Here is a 13,502-nt window from a genome sequence, read left to right as displayed (position 1 = left end):
AACTTTAAAACAAGTGAATTTTGCCCTTGTCTTTTACAAGATCTTTCAGAAAGCAATAGTTTGTGTCACATCTACAGGTACATAACATCAACAGTTATAACCAAATATTATTCAAGAGTTTAATAAAACAAGTGCCATAAGCCATAAGTCCAAGTGCATTAGTGTGTTTTAGGCTTTTCACTGTTAATAGTGACAGATGTTACTGTTCAAAACACTCAATTTCAGATTGATCAAGGAACAGATAACTTGCGGACACTAATGAGAAGGGTGATACTGAGATCTAGATTTCAGTAAAGAGACCAGGTCTGGCTTGAGGGCAGTGGTTGAGATGCGTAAAATGCCACGCAAGTGGGAGTTACTCATCCTTGACCTCAATCGGTTCTTGTTTAAGTTCATGACTGAGAATGTTTGCTCACACAAATATGTGGAGCCGAATAAGCTCAGCATTTTCTTAGCGAATGACCGCATTTCTGGAAACCTGCTTTTGTCCAGCTGCCGGTAAAAGTCAACAAGAGAACACTGCTGGTGTTTCCCGCGGCACTCATCGTCACACTGCAGCTCAATGAGCTCCAGCTGCAGCTGTGGAGTAGCATCATCAGGGTCCACGGAGAAGGGAGAAGAGAAAAGCAACATGTCCTTTTCAATAGCTGCAAAGTCCCGAAAGCGTTTGTTAAATTCCACAGAAAGAGATGCGATAGCTGTTGCATAACTCTTCATTTGCGCACCGATGTTGTCCTGTGGGAAACTGTCAATGACCTCTTTCAGAGCTGGGAAGTGCGCGGTGCAGGGCTCAGTTTGGGACAAGTGTCTTTGGAAAGTTGCAGTTTGGTTCCAAAGGCCTTGATGTGAGCGTATAGCTGGCTCACCACTGCAACTTTTCCTTGAAGATTAACATTCAGCACATTCAGATGCTTCGTTATGTCAACCAAAAAAGCCAGATTTGCCAGCCATACAGGATCGGACAGTTCTTCCATTGGCTGTCCCTTCTCACCCAAAAAATGTCCAATTTCCTCTTTGAGAGAGAAAAATCGCTGCAGTGCGGACCCCCGACTTAGCCACCTCACATCGGTGTGATATATTACGTCACCGTATTCAGCCTGGATGTCACGCAATAACTGCTGAAACTGTCGGTGGTATAGAGCTTTAGAGCGAATAGAATTGATTGCCTTTGCCACTGGTTTCATAACATCGTCAAATTTGAGATGTTTGGCGTAGAGAGCCTGCTGGTGAATGATACAGTGAAGTTTAATAGCGTTGCCTGCTTCTTCGCTGACTTTATTGCAGATCAGTGTGGACAATCCACTCCACTCACCAGCCATGGCAGGCGCACCATCGGTAATGATCCCAGAAACTTTACTCCATGGTAGTTTCATATCATCAACAGCTTCACAAACAGAAACGAATAAATCTGTTCCTCTGGTTTGCCCTTTAAGGCTTTTGAGATCAAGCAGCTCCTCTGTCACGTTCATGTTGTAATCAACTCCTCTTACATCGCTGAACCACTACAGTGCAGCTGCCATGTGCATCGGTGCATTCAAGCAAAGTGACTGAACCCTCGACGGAGTACAAAGTGCAGACCAAATTGTCAGCACCACTGATATCACTTTCTCCACTACGGGGCTTTGGCAGCCGTTAATGTAATGATTCATCACGGACAGAGGGCAGAACAGATCGCAGAATGAAGTGTGCTTCTCATAAAGACGTGAATAAAACGCTTAAAGTTTGAGCAAATGGCTTTTATTAAAAAGTGCCATATTATAAAAAGTAAAAAAAACACTCAAAACAAATAAAAACAAATCAAAAGTCGTGCTCTGCCATTTGCTAAATATATGTGCATGGAATACAAAAAATATATAAGAAAGTAAGTGAAAAGAAGTGAAGATAAAAAACAAAGAGTATAAAGCTAAAACCGTGTCCGTTAAAATGCCCGACAGCGCCGCCCCTCCGCTCTATCGGCTAGCGCCGCCGGTGCCGGCCCACGTGACGCACCAGGAGCATCAGGTCACCGGTGTCTTGGGCGCTCGCAAGGCCGGCCGCCGCAAGCGTGGAATGCTGGCTTCGTGCCAGCCGCAGCAGCGCCGTCGTCGGCCTGCCGGAGGGGGGGGGACAGTCACGTCACCGTCGTCATGCACGGATCGCTCCACACGCACGGCGCCACACGCACCGACTCACGCGCTCGCCCGTCGTGCAATCCCTCCCCACCCCGTCCCCCTCAACCGCCAAGTCGCGGTTTGATTAAAAAATCTATTTCTTGTCCCGTCTGTCTCGCACCACGAGCAGAACCAATCGATCGTTTTAATCGCCGCAGTGTCACTCGCAATCACAATGAATGTTCGCACGATGACAGCCGCCATTCGCCACTAAGTGGCGTTGACGGCGACACGGAGCTCGTGCCAGGCCGCGTGCGCTCTGCCAGTTGCGTACCCGCACGCACAAACACACCCATGGACGCACGCAAACACAAGCACACACCCGCACACACGCGCACACACACACACGCAACGATCCCCCGTGTAGCATTAACAGACCATTGGGGCGAGTGCTGTTAGCGAGTAGCACGCGAGGGGGTGGGTGGCCAGCACCACGCCCGATTGCCTCTATCTCCCCAGTGCTAGCGACGTCCACACACCGCACCGGGTGCGCGCGCGCACGCGGCTCACCGCTCCGAGTGCTGGCGCTCCCGCTTCGTGCAGGAGGGCGAACTGCTCGGTGTTCTGTAGACGCGGGCGCAGGTCCGCCTCCTCCCGTTCGCCGCCAGCACCCGGCGCCGCCACCGCCGGCTGTTGTTCCGGGCCGTCCGAGGGCGTCGCCCGGAGCCGGTTGGCGTCGGTCGGCCTCCGGGGCGCGCCGATGCCGCCGCAAGTCCACCGCCGCCACCAGCAGCTCCGGCCGGTTCATTGTAAGGCAGCGGCGGTGGTGACGACGACGCTGACGAGGGGGGGGGGGGCGTTAGAGCGGGGCGCCGTGTCGCGGGCGCCCACCCAGGCCGCTCGTGTCGCGATCAAAACGTCGTGGTTTTGTTATTTTCTTTGAACCCATCCACGTGACTTTACCCAAAGATCCGAGAACATAAATTCCTGCCGCGGTCACGAAAGCTTCAAGTCAAGATGCCATTATGACGGCAAAAGCGACAATACGCGGCGCCCGCGGCCGTTGTCAGGGTCACGCGAACCCGTTGACGTAAAAAACATTAACCCAATCGCCCTCCGCCGATCCTCCCCGTGCTGTGTCAACGACGGGGGACACGTTTGACCGCGCTTCACCACGCCGGCCCGTTGCGGGTTGGTGAAGGGCGGCAGCCCGGGACCGAGATTCGGACGTCACCACGCGCCACTGACGCCAAGCCGGGAAGCGAAGTCGGATTGCCAGGTTCTCAGCGCGACGCCGCCGCTCCAAAGACGAGACTCCCCCCGTGGTGCATCTCTCTCACCTGAGCGGCGACGGCGCCGTCTCGGTCGTCCGCGGCCACAACCGCCACCGCCGCCGGCGCCTGCTGGCGGCGCGGTTGCGGCAAAACCACACAGCGCTCCACAACCAGGCAGCGCCGCCGCAGATGACGCGGCGTGGCAAGGCCTAGGTGGTGGCCTTGCAGATGGGGCCCAGGGTAGCGGGCGCCCTCCTTAGGCTGACGGCAAAGCCGAGGGTCGGGAGGGGGGGGGGGGCGCAATAACAAGAAGAGGCTTTCACTCTAAACTAGGGCTGGAGGATTTGGGGGAAATACCTAATTGCGATTTTTCTGACAGATATTGCAATTGCAATTTGATTTGTGATAAAAAAAAATTGTTCAAGTCAAGCTTCAGTTCAATATTCACTGTGCAATAGATTTAAAACATGTGATGCAGCATTACCACATGATACCATCAAAATATGAACTGCTACATATATTCTAATGCAAGGATGAGAACTATAAAAATATATGAATTGCTTCCAACATCTATGTATTTTAAAAAATTTAAATAGAACAATCAAACATAGAACAATTGTTAAGTGAAATCAATAAAGTTATAATAATAAGTAATAAAACAATTTACACCAATGGAACCTCATTTGCCAATAAAAAATATGATAATTGGTTTTTCACCCTTCTATCTGGCAAAAAAACAAGGTGTCAGTTTTGTTGCCAGATAGAAGGGTAAAAAACAAATTATAATAAAACAATTCCAATAAGTAATCGGACTTTTAAAATGGCAAAAAAAAATCGCAGCCTTTGCGATTTCCTAATCGCATTGCTTCAAATTGAGATTTCGATTTCAAATCGATTAATCGTTCAGTCCTACTCTAAACCAGTGGTTCCTAACCTCAGAAGTAGGGTAACTTGCACAGCCCCAGGTTAAGAACCACTGCACGAAACGCTTTGTTCCCAAATATGTTAGGGGAAACCTCAAGGACCCGGAGAAAAAACCATGCAAACACGGGGAGAGATCCATCTCTCTCCTCACTCTACATGACACACGGGGAAAGGGTAGAGACGTGACGCTCACCACCACGCAGCGAGGCAGTGGTTTACCACAGTCCCCACAATCCCAGCACTATCCAGGCTGGAGCCTGCTTGGCTTGTGAGACACATGGGGGGAGGGGGGGTAGAGACGTGACACTCACCACCACGCAGCGAGGCAGTGGTTAACCACAGTCCCCACAATCCCAGCACTGTCCAGGCTGGAGCCTGCTTGGCTTGTGAGACACACGGGGGGAGGGGGAGGATATAGTATAAGGTAGCAGTGGACAAGAGTGTATAGTATAAGGTAGCAGTGGACAAGAGTGTATAGTACAGGGTAGCAGTGGACAAGAGTGTATAGTACAGGGTAGCAGTGGACAAGAGTGTATAGTATAGGGTAGCAGTGGACAAGAGTGTATAGTATAGGGTAGCAGTGGACAAGAGTGTATAGTACAGGGTAGCAGTGGACAAGAGTGTATAGTATAGGGTAGCAGTGGACAAGAGTGTATAGTACAGGGTAGCAGTGGACAAGAGTGTATAGTACAGGGTAGCAGTGGACAAGAGTGTATAGTACAGGGTAGCAGTGGACAAGAGTGTATAGTACAGGGTAGCAGTGGACAAGAGTGTATAGTACAGGGTAGCAGTGGACAAGAGTGTATAGTATAGGGTAGCAGTGGATAAGAGAGTATAGTATAGGGTAGCAGTGGACAAGAGTGTATAGTACAGGGTAGCAGTGGATAAGAGAGTATAGTATAGGGTAGCAGTGGACAAGAGTGTATAGTACAGGGTAGCAGTGGATAAGAGAGTATAGTACAGGGTAGCAGTGGATAAGAGAGTATAGTACAGGGTAGCAGTGGACAAGAGTGTATAGTACAGGGTAGCAGTGGACAAGAGTGTATAGTACAGGGTAGCAGTACAGGGTAGCAGTGGACAAGAGTGTATAGTACAGGGTAGCAGTGGACAAGAGTGTATAGTACAGGGTAGCAGTGGACAAGAGTGTATAGTATAGGGTAGCAGTGGATAAGAGAGTATAGTATAGGGTAGCAGTGGACAAGAGTGTATAGTACAGGGTAGCAGTGGATAAGAGAGTATAGTATAGGGTAGCAGTGGACAAGAGTGTATAGTACAGGGTAGCAGTGGATAAGAGCGTATAGTACAGGGTAGCAGTGGACAAGAGTGTATAGTACAGGGTAGCAGTGGACAAGAGTGTATAGTACAGGGTAGCAGTGGACAAGAGTGTATAGTACAGGGTAGCAGTGGACAAGAGTGTATAGTACAGGGTAGCAGTGGACAAGAGTGTATAGTACAGGGTAGCAGTGGACAAGAGTGTATAGAACAGGGTAGCAGTGGACAAGAGTGTATAGTACAGGGTAGCAGTGGACAAGAGTGTATAGTACAGGGTAGCAGTGGATAAGAATGTATAGTGTGCTGCTAGAAAACTGAACGTCGTCACGAACAGCGACGTCGACTGCCTGAACCTGCGACAAGGGCCGGGGACGCGGCTTAGTGACGGAAACAACCCGCCGTGAGAACCGCCGCGAAACCCGCCACGCGCTCACCGCCACACGGACTCGTGGGACTCGTGGGGCTCGTGGAGCTCGGGATTAGACGCGCCCGAGAGGACGTCTGACGCAGAGACGGAGGGACGGTGCCGCGTGGATCGTCAGATCGCGAGGAGGAGGCGGCGGCGGCCTCCATCCAGCAGCGGATCAACCCCGGCACTCGCTGCTGGCGGCGACGTCACTTTTTGTACCGTCGGGCTCCGCGCCCTCCTTTACGTTATTGTCATTTGCGGCACTTCACGACACCAGCGCAATCTTACGACACGGTCGTCAATAACACCGACGTCAAATATAAATGTATGGAATAGGCGATATTTCGGGCAGTGACCCTTCACTCCCTTGCAGTAAGTAAACTTTATGAGACTTCGCGACATCACGTCCGGTCAAACTTTACGCCATGTTGACAGTAACTTTGCGACACTTCACGACACTTGGCGGCACTTCACGACAGCTCTGCACTGCTTCACGGCATCGCGGCTGCCGTAAGCCGCAACGCTCACCCGTTGTAATTCCCCGAGGTGGCGGATGCCCGATTGGCTCGCCGCCCGCACCACGTGCCCCGCTGTAACCAATCGTCGCACTCGCCTCTCGAACCAATCACCGCGCTCGCTCCGAGTGAATCCGGCAGCAGAAGCCACGGCAGGAGCGCGAGGTCACGTGGCGCGCTCGGGGTCACGAGGCAGAGAGGTCACGCGGGGTGAGAGGTCAAGCGACGAGCGCTCGGGGTAAGGATAGGTCACGGCGACGTTTCGGGCGATGGCCCAAGTTCTTCATGAAGAACCCCTGGGCCCATTGCCCGAAACGTCGGCTCTCGCGTCCCCACGCGGCTCTCCGGCACGGGGTCCGTGGCGCCCCGCGTTGAGTCGCATTCATGGGACCCGAGTGCTCTCGGCCACGGTTCAGGCTCGGAGCTGGCTCAAGGGAGCCGACTCAGCCACGGCGCTCAACTCGAGGAGGCTCTAAGCACGATCCCCGCCACGCTCACGATTGCCATGAGCCTCAGCCGAGCCACGGCTGTGGAAGCGACCCAGCAGCTCTTTCCGGAGCTGAGCCTGAGCCGCGTTAGAGGCCAGAGCCAAGCCGTGATTAAGAAGGCAACGTGGGCAGTGATCGTCTCGCGTTGGGAAGGTTTTTTTTGTTACATTTCAGTTGGTGGTCGACTCGGTCTTAACATCTTCGACTCTCAAGGTCCAATAGAATTCCACTTTGTGAGAGTCAACAGTGGTTCTAGATAATGGCTCGGCATATAAATGTGGAGTTTCCATCGCTGTTCAGGACCAGAGATGAGCGCCGCGCCATTGTTAATCTGACGAGGGAAACGGACGTCTTCAACATTAACCTCTGTAAATGCAAGTCTGTTGGGCAGTGTGTCGCTTAAATTGCACTTTAAAGGAAAGCCGCCCTATAAAGTCACCGTCTCCCCTCTCAGCAAGGTGTCATTTTGTCTTTAGCAGCAGCAGTGAAAATTGCAAGCCTTATCTTCGAGTGATAACTATTGACGTGATTTATCGACCCGAAGGAATGATGGGCCGAGTCGAGCACCGATCGATTGTGAAACGTGCAGTCTGACCATCATAGCACCACCATTTTGCCAACTTTGAACGAATGTAAACCTAACCCTGTCAGGCCCGTGTGCCTCTAACAATAGCCCACATCATAACTCTCTACGAGCTCTAATGCTGAAATTAAGTAATTTGGTTATATATTTTTTATTTAAATTATTAACCTCGTGATTGATGCATTGAATCGCGTTTGTAACTCTACGTTTTTTGTTGTAATGTTCAGGATGTATATCATGCATCGTTCTTTGATATGACACCTCGTGAAACAGTTACTGCTATCCTCATTCGGCCACCCTGGTTCTAGTTTCCTCGCCGAGGACGCGGGCAGCACGAAGCCGGTTCAGGGCAGCTTGCAAAATGAGACTTGAAAAGGCGCATTTCTCGCGTTCACGGATTTATCAAAAACTCCAACTGCCTCCCCTCTTCACATTTAAAAGGTGGAGCCCGTGACCGTGTGAGTTTTAATTACTCGTATGTGCCTGTTCTGGCGCAGTTATTCAACAATGGGTCTGCTGGAGTCCAGAGGACTGGGCTGTCAATATGTCCACTCAGTTCAAAGGAAACCGAAACAATTGGGTGATGTGAGACATCAAAACTTATCCATGGCAATGTGGCGGCATGTATCCGTGTGAACGGCTACAGGACAGAGTCCCCAGAACAGTTTCCCAATCCTTTTTGCGCGTGCTGGGCTCAGATTAACATGGAATCGCTCTCAGTGTGCACTGCACAGTGACATAGCCGGCGACACGGGACTCCCACCTTATAAATGTCACTTTGTCATTAATACGTTCAAATTGTGTCGGCTAGCCTGTGATGCACAGCCTAGGTATGCAGCTAGCGGTAGCGCTGCAGCATCAATGTGTGAGAAGCAAATAGAAAAACAGCAATTGTATTGTCACTGACAGGAATAAGAGGACAGCTTGAAAGGCAGCTGGCTATTACGATCAATCCGTCCTGAAAACGCCGAATCTCAGATCCGAGTACTAACGGCTCAACCTGGTTAGCACTCGGATGGGAGAGTGGGAATACCACGGCTTGTTGGCTGGGGTTGCGAGGCAGTCGGAAGACAGCAGTAGAGCAAATAATTATTGACTTTGCAGAGCTTTACGTATTGTCTGCTCCTATACGTGGGTTTTCTCTAGGTAATCAAGGCTCTTCCCACATTCCAAATGCTCAATAACTGAACTGGCTAAAGATGCCAAAGTGGAACTATCCTGAATGTTAGGTTTGTGTATTCATAGGATACGAGCAGTGAATTGATCATGACTGATGATCGTTCTTATAATACTACAGCAGCAGTGATGCATGCGCCGTGTGCATGCACATGCACGTGTGCAGCCGCACATTATTTTTGCAGCAGATGGCGCACAGGCAGGTGCTGAGGCGACTGGTGGTGGTGCAGGAGGCCGTGAGCAGGGCGGCGCGCGGCTTCCATGCTCCGCTCTCCTCCTCATCGCTGTTGCTGACGACGCCATTGTCGAGGCCGCTCGACACGACATGGACACGCAGCGCGCGCGGCTTCACGTCCACGGCGACGCGCGCCGTCTCCTTCCACGTACAGGACGTGGACGACTTCACGGAGCGCGTGGTGAACAGCGACACGCCCGTCGTGGTCGATTTCCACGCGCAGTGAGTTGCTCGGTTTCAATGTCGCATGAATGTGGCACCTCTGAGACAGAGCTAATGGCGGTAGTCAGATACGGGGTTCCTGTAGTAGGATCGCAAATTCTGGTGGGAGGGAAGAAGGTTGAGGTGGTAGAAGAGTTTGTTTACTCAGGCGGTGATGTCCACAGCGCAGGGGGCTGTGAGAAGGAGCTCACGTCACTTTCGCAGGACAGGATTTGTTGGGCTATGAAGTGCCATTTCTACTACGGTATGGATTGGAGAAGTTGCTGGCGTTTGAGCACAGGTGTCTTAGTCAGATGCTGGGAATTCCGTGGCAAGACGGAAGTCCAAAAGTGAACGTCGCAGATGGGTGTTGTAAATGTCATTAGGCAGGATTTGTGAGCGCCGATTGCTGAGACCAAGACGAAGACCTAAGAGCAGGTGGAGGGAGATTGTGAGGTCAGATCTTGGAGGTCACTGCGTGTCGACTACAGCAGCTGTGTGACCTGGTGGAGGGTAGAGAGTGTTGGCGACGTTCAATTCGCATGACATCAGTGGCTCCGACCATGATGACACCTTGATCTTAAGCACCTCTGGTGGCTTCGGTCGCATACGGTGGATGAGTAAAGAATAATCAATTCTTACAAGATTCAATGAAATTTTAATGCTGTTACTTAGACGTCTAGTTTTTACAATTTCATTCGTATCATGAGCTTAGGCATTGATTTTAATAGAAATAAATTAAATAAAAAACATCTAAATGTAACTAAGGAGTGTTGCAACCTCCTTTAAGCGGGAAGTCATCATATGAGTCTATATATCTAGAAAGGCTTTAAAGCTGTCAAAATATCACTCAGACGATTTCCAAATTATAAACCTAAATTCAGAAGAATCCTTCATACAATTCCTTAACCACTCCTAAAGCTGCTTCATGTTTCCCATTCAAGTCGCTCGTCACTTTTAAAATATTTTGTAACTTGGGAAACCCAAAAAGTCACCAAGTCTAGCGACAAAATTGCCGAGTGGGGAACACCACCTCGGGGCAGTCCCGTCGTCCGTCTTGGCTGGCGCCCAATGTCTCCTGTACACTGACAGGTGGTGCGGGCCCTGCAAGATTCTGGGCCCTCGCCTCGAGAAGCTGGTGGCCAAGCAGTCGGGCAAGGTACTCATGGCCAAGGTGGACATCGACGACCACACGGACCTGGCCGTTGAGTATGGGGTGAGTGGACGAGGCCACCGTGGCGTTTGCAGATGGCAGCGGTGGGTTGATATCCCTCGAGGGATGCACTTCTTAGCAGTATGCAGGTGTATTGGTTCCCATGGTTCTTAAATATCAAACCCACGAGTGACTGGCATGCTTTGGGATGACTGGCATTTAGACACCCAGGCTTGTGTAATTTACTGAAGCCTTGCAACAAATGTGGCAAAAGGCAAGGTTTGTGCCATGTTATTATCTCAGGTTCCAGCCCTACTGGAGGACAGCCACTGATGATTTCCTACAAAGTGGTACTCAGTGACTGCAAGTTTAACGTTTAAAATAGGCAGCATCAATCAACTCAGTAGCATATTGTAACTGAAACATGATTGGCACCTCATCTATTCATAGATGGCTCTTGCCTATCGTTTTTAGCAACACAAACACATTGTTACCCTCCTAATGTTGTAGTCGTCGTAACTGGTTCAGAGTAAACGAATGGCAGTGTAAGTAATTTGTCCACATTAACTGTGCTGGCAGGGGCAGCCTCTTGGTGGACCAATAGATGGGCATATAGCAATTCAAGGCCCATTACCACCACCTGCTCAGGGCAACAACGCCCACATCCCATGTAATAAACTAAAGAGACCAGCAGGTAGGATGTATATTGAACTTTCGCACCGTACAATGCCAACTGTGCTAATCGGAGGTGCGAACGCAGAGGTGCTAATCGGTGGGCAGATGGGCGGCGAGTGGATTGACCCGTGCCCGCATGCACTGCTGCTGCTTGACTGGTGCCCTATGCACTGCTGCGCTGTGTTCCCAGGTGTCGGCGGTGCCCACGGTGCTCGCCATGCGGAACGGCAGCGTCGTCGACAAGTTTGTGGGCGTGCGCGACGAAGACCAGCTGGAAGTTTTCCTCAAGAAGCTTGTGAGCCCCGTGGCCTCGGCACAGAGGGAGGCGGGTGACACAAAGAGCACTGAATAGAAACACGGGGGGGGCAGGGGGGTGCCTTTGTTGAAACTGAGCCGAGGTGATGGAGGCAGCTGGCTCGTGGGTTCGGCGACGCTTCTTTAACCTCATGGGAGAGAATGTAACGCAAATGTATTCGCCAAAATGAGGACAACTTTGTTACACTTACAACGATCCCTTATGGTAGTTGTAAATGTTGCAAACGATCACAAGCTAGTTTCTACAACGAATAAATTAAACTGAGTCTAGATAATTGAAACTGCACAGGTAATCATCTGATTACTATAATTTGTCTCTATATCCGCGTTGGCTATGTAAGTGTAGGCGTTCTGTATTTAAGGATCTGCATTATGTTACGTGTAGGTTGTGTGATGTGGTAATGTGCACGAGTGCAAATTGTTGCCATTAAACCTGCATCACTTTGCTCAATTTCCCACAAATTTCTGAATGGTTGGAAGTGCTCACCAATGTGTGCATCAACCCATACCTCCACGTGAAACCTGTAATGTTTTAAGAACTCTGCAAATCTGCAAGACTCGTGAGGGTGACAGAGCAAAAGTGCTTTAACTTGAGTGTCCGAGGTGTCTTAAAATGCCCTCACTCTCACTCAATGAGGGTGAAGAAAGCTGCTTCTAATAGCCTGTGGGTGTGACACAGCACAGGATAAAACATTGTTTAAGAAGAGACTGACATTTGAGCTCTTACTTCGATGATAGCACTGTCTTAATAACAATAGTAACTACATGATTTGAATCCTGCTACCACGTGCATGACTAGCTATCAATGGGAAGTGCTGGGTTTGGTCTGTGGTGTGTTGCCTTTCGGAATAAATATACATTTAGCAGGGACTATTGCACAACAGGGAAAGACTCCAATCCACTACAGAAACAATTTCGAATTTGACCAAGTCTAAATGGGTTGCGTGGCATTGAAAGCTCTAGCCTTACAACACCTAGTCACGGCCGTAACCTCAATGTTTGTCACTTAAAGCTTCGCGTGAACATTGAGCACGCAGCTGCACTCTCCTGGATCCACGTCGATCCCGAGTTTCCACGTTCCACGTTGTAACGGCACTGCTGATGAGCCCCATGTTGTCGACTCCAGAGTTCCATCTCGTGCTCTGTCTCAGCAGAATGCTATGCGGTCACACTGCAGAGATGCCGGGACGTGGGTAGCAGACCTCGGCAGGAGCTGATTTACTTACCCAAGGACACGTTGTCGGCACTGCCATGAGCGGCAGTGCCGGCAACGTCGCGCTGCCGTCCACCGTCTGCCACCAAATTGAATCTATCATGACACCTGCTTAGCAGCACAGCCTCCACTGTTTACTTACAGCTGTTGCTCATACGAAAACAATCTCTTGTTTTTTTCCCAATATCGTGAAGAAGTCGTTGCTTAAAGTAGCAACTTACAAAGAGTGCTTTCAGTCACGTATTTTAGGGAAGTTGGAAACCCCTATTGGGTTGCAAGCACTTGTGTTGGGCACAAGTTTGGCTCCGTAATCCAAGCTTTCCCTGGCAAGCCTTGTTACAAATCATCACAATTCCTCGTTTTTACTTGCAGAGTTAAATATGAACTTTGGCCACACGGTACTTGTAATTGCGTTCATGGAGGGGTTCTCGAGCCAAGGCGGAGTTTGCATTTGTGTGTTTTGGGAGTCTGCGTGTGAGCCTGCATCGCTCTGAATCCTTTTGTTTTATTATTTACAGTATTTCTTCATGTATGGTTATTATTGCATAAAACACAACTTTGCAGAGTATTTACCTATTCAATTATTGTGATACATTGAACATGTTCCTGATTTGAAATTGCAGATTGTTCTCTTGTTGTAGTTTGTACTGAGTGGACATTGTCAATAAATCACACCTGTATGAAATGTGCCTTTTAAGGTCTTTCACAAACGTCGTACAAATCGCAATGGAACTGTAAAGTACGCATCACTCCTGCTCGCATACAAGCCCCAGGTTGCTCCGTGCTTATCGCGCTGGTGCACATCTCCACCGGTAGCTCGGAGCCAGTGGTAAACGTTCCACATTACCATGGAGTTGCCAACCCTCTTGGGACAACTACTGACTTGCCACAGTAGTAATTATTTTCCTGAGTACAGAGGAATGAGTCGTGTTGACTGCCGACTGGGATTAAACTCAAACCGAACAACGATGTGAGCAGT

At 49.9% G+C, this 13,502-nt stretch overlaps 2 protein-coding genes across 5 annotated transcripts; one reads left to right on the top strand and one right to left on the bottom strand.

Annotated features, from left to right (window-relative positions):
- Positions 1 to 1,721: 1,721 nt before the first annotated feature.
- On the bottom strand, positions 1,722 to 6,294 carry LOC144944638 (uncharacterized). Of its 4 annotated transcripts, none has more exons than XR_013639602.1 (5): positions 5,995 to 6,294; positions 4,482 to 4,545; positions 3,431 to 3,625; positions 2,661 to 2,928; positions 1,722 to 2,089 (listed from the first exon to the last, which is right to left on the bottom strand). XR_013639602.1 is itself a non-coding variant. In XM_078872989.1 (4 exons), exons 3-4 carry the CDS (start codon positions 2,896 to 2,898, stop codon positions 1,998 to 2,000), a joined length of 330 nt encoding a protein of 109 aa, XP_078729115.1. In that variant the 5' UTR covers positions 2,899 to 2,928; positions 3,431 to 3,625; positions 5,995 to 6,289; the 3' UTR covers positions 1,722 to 1,997. The 4 variants fall into 4 exon arrangements, 1 of the variants encoding a protein (XP_078729115.1); XR_013639604.1 differs by lacking the exon at positions 4,482 to 4,545 and adding an exon at positions 4,600 to 4,666 and having other exon boundaries at positions 5,995 to 6,293; XR_013639603.1 differs by lacking the exon at positions 4,482 to 4,545 and adding an exon at positions 4,600 to 4,663 and having other exon boundaries at positions 5,995 to 6,293.
- A 213-nt stretch (positions 6,295 to 6,507) lies between these two features.
- TXN2 (thioredoxin 2) lies at positions 6,508 to 13,208 on the top strand. Its single transcript, XM_078872988.1, has 4 exons — positions 6,508 to 6,722; positions 8,898 to 9,188; positions 10,260 to 10,383; positions 11,186 to 13,208. The coding sequence occupies exons 1-4, from the start codon at positions 6,523 to 6,525 to the stop codon at positions 11,345 to 11,347; spliced, it is 777 nt and encodes a 258-aa protein (XP_078729114.1). The 5' UTR covers positions 6,508 to 6,522; the 3' UTR covers positions 11,348 to 13,208.
- Positions 13,209 to 13,502: the final 294 nt, after the last annotated feature.

The sequence above is a fragment of the Lampetra fluviatilis genome, chromosome 35, assembly GCF_964198595.1.
Source record: "Lampetra fluviatilis chromosome 35, kcLamFluv1.1, whole genome shotgun sequence".
NCBI classification, from domain to species: Eukaryota; Metazoa; Chordata; class Hyperoartia; order Petromyzontiformes; family Petromyzontidae; genus Lampetra; species Lampetra fluviatilis.
Note: the sequence above shows the minus strand (reverse complement) of the source record. Positions and strands in the feature narration are given on the sequence as shown.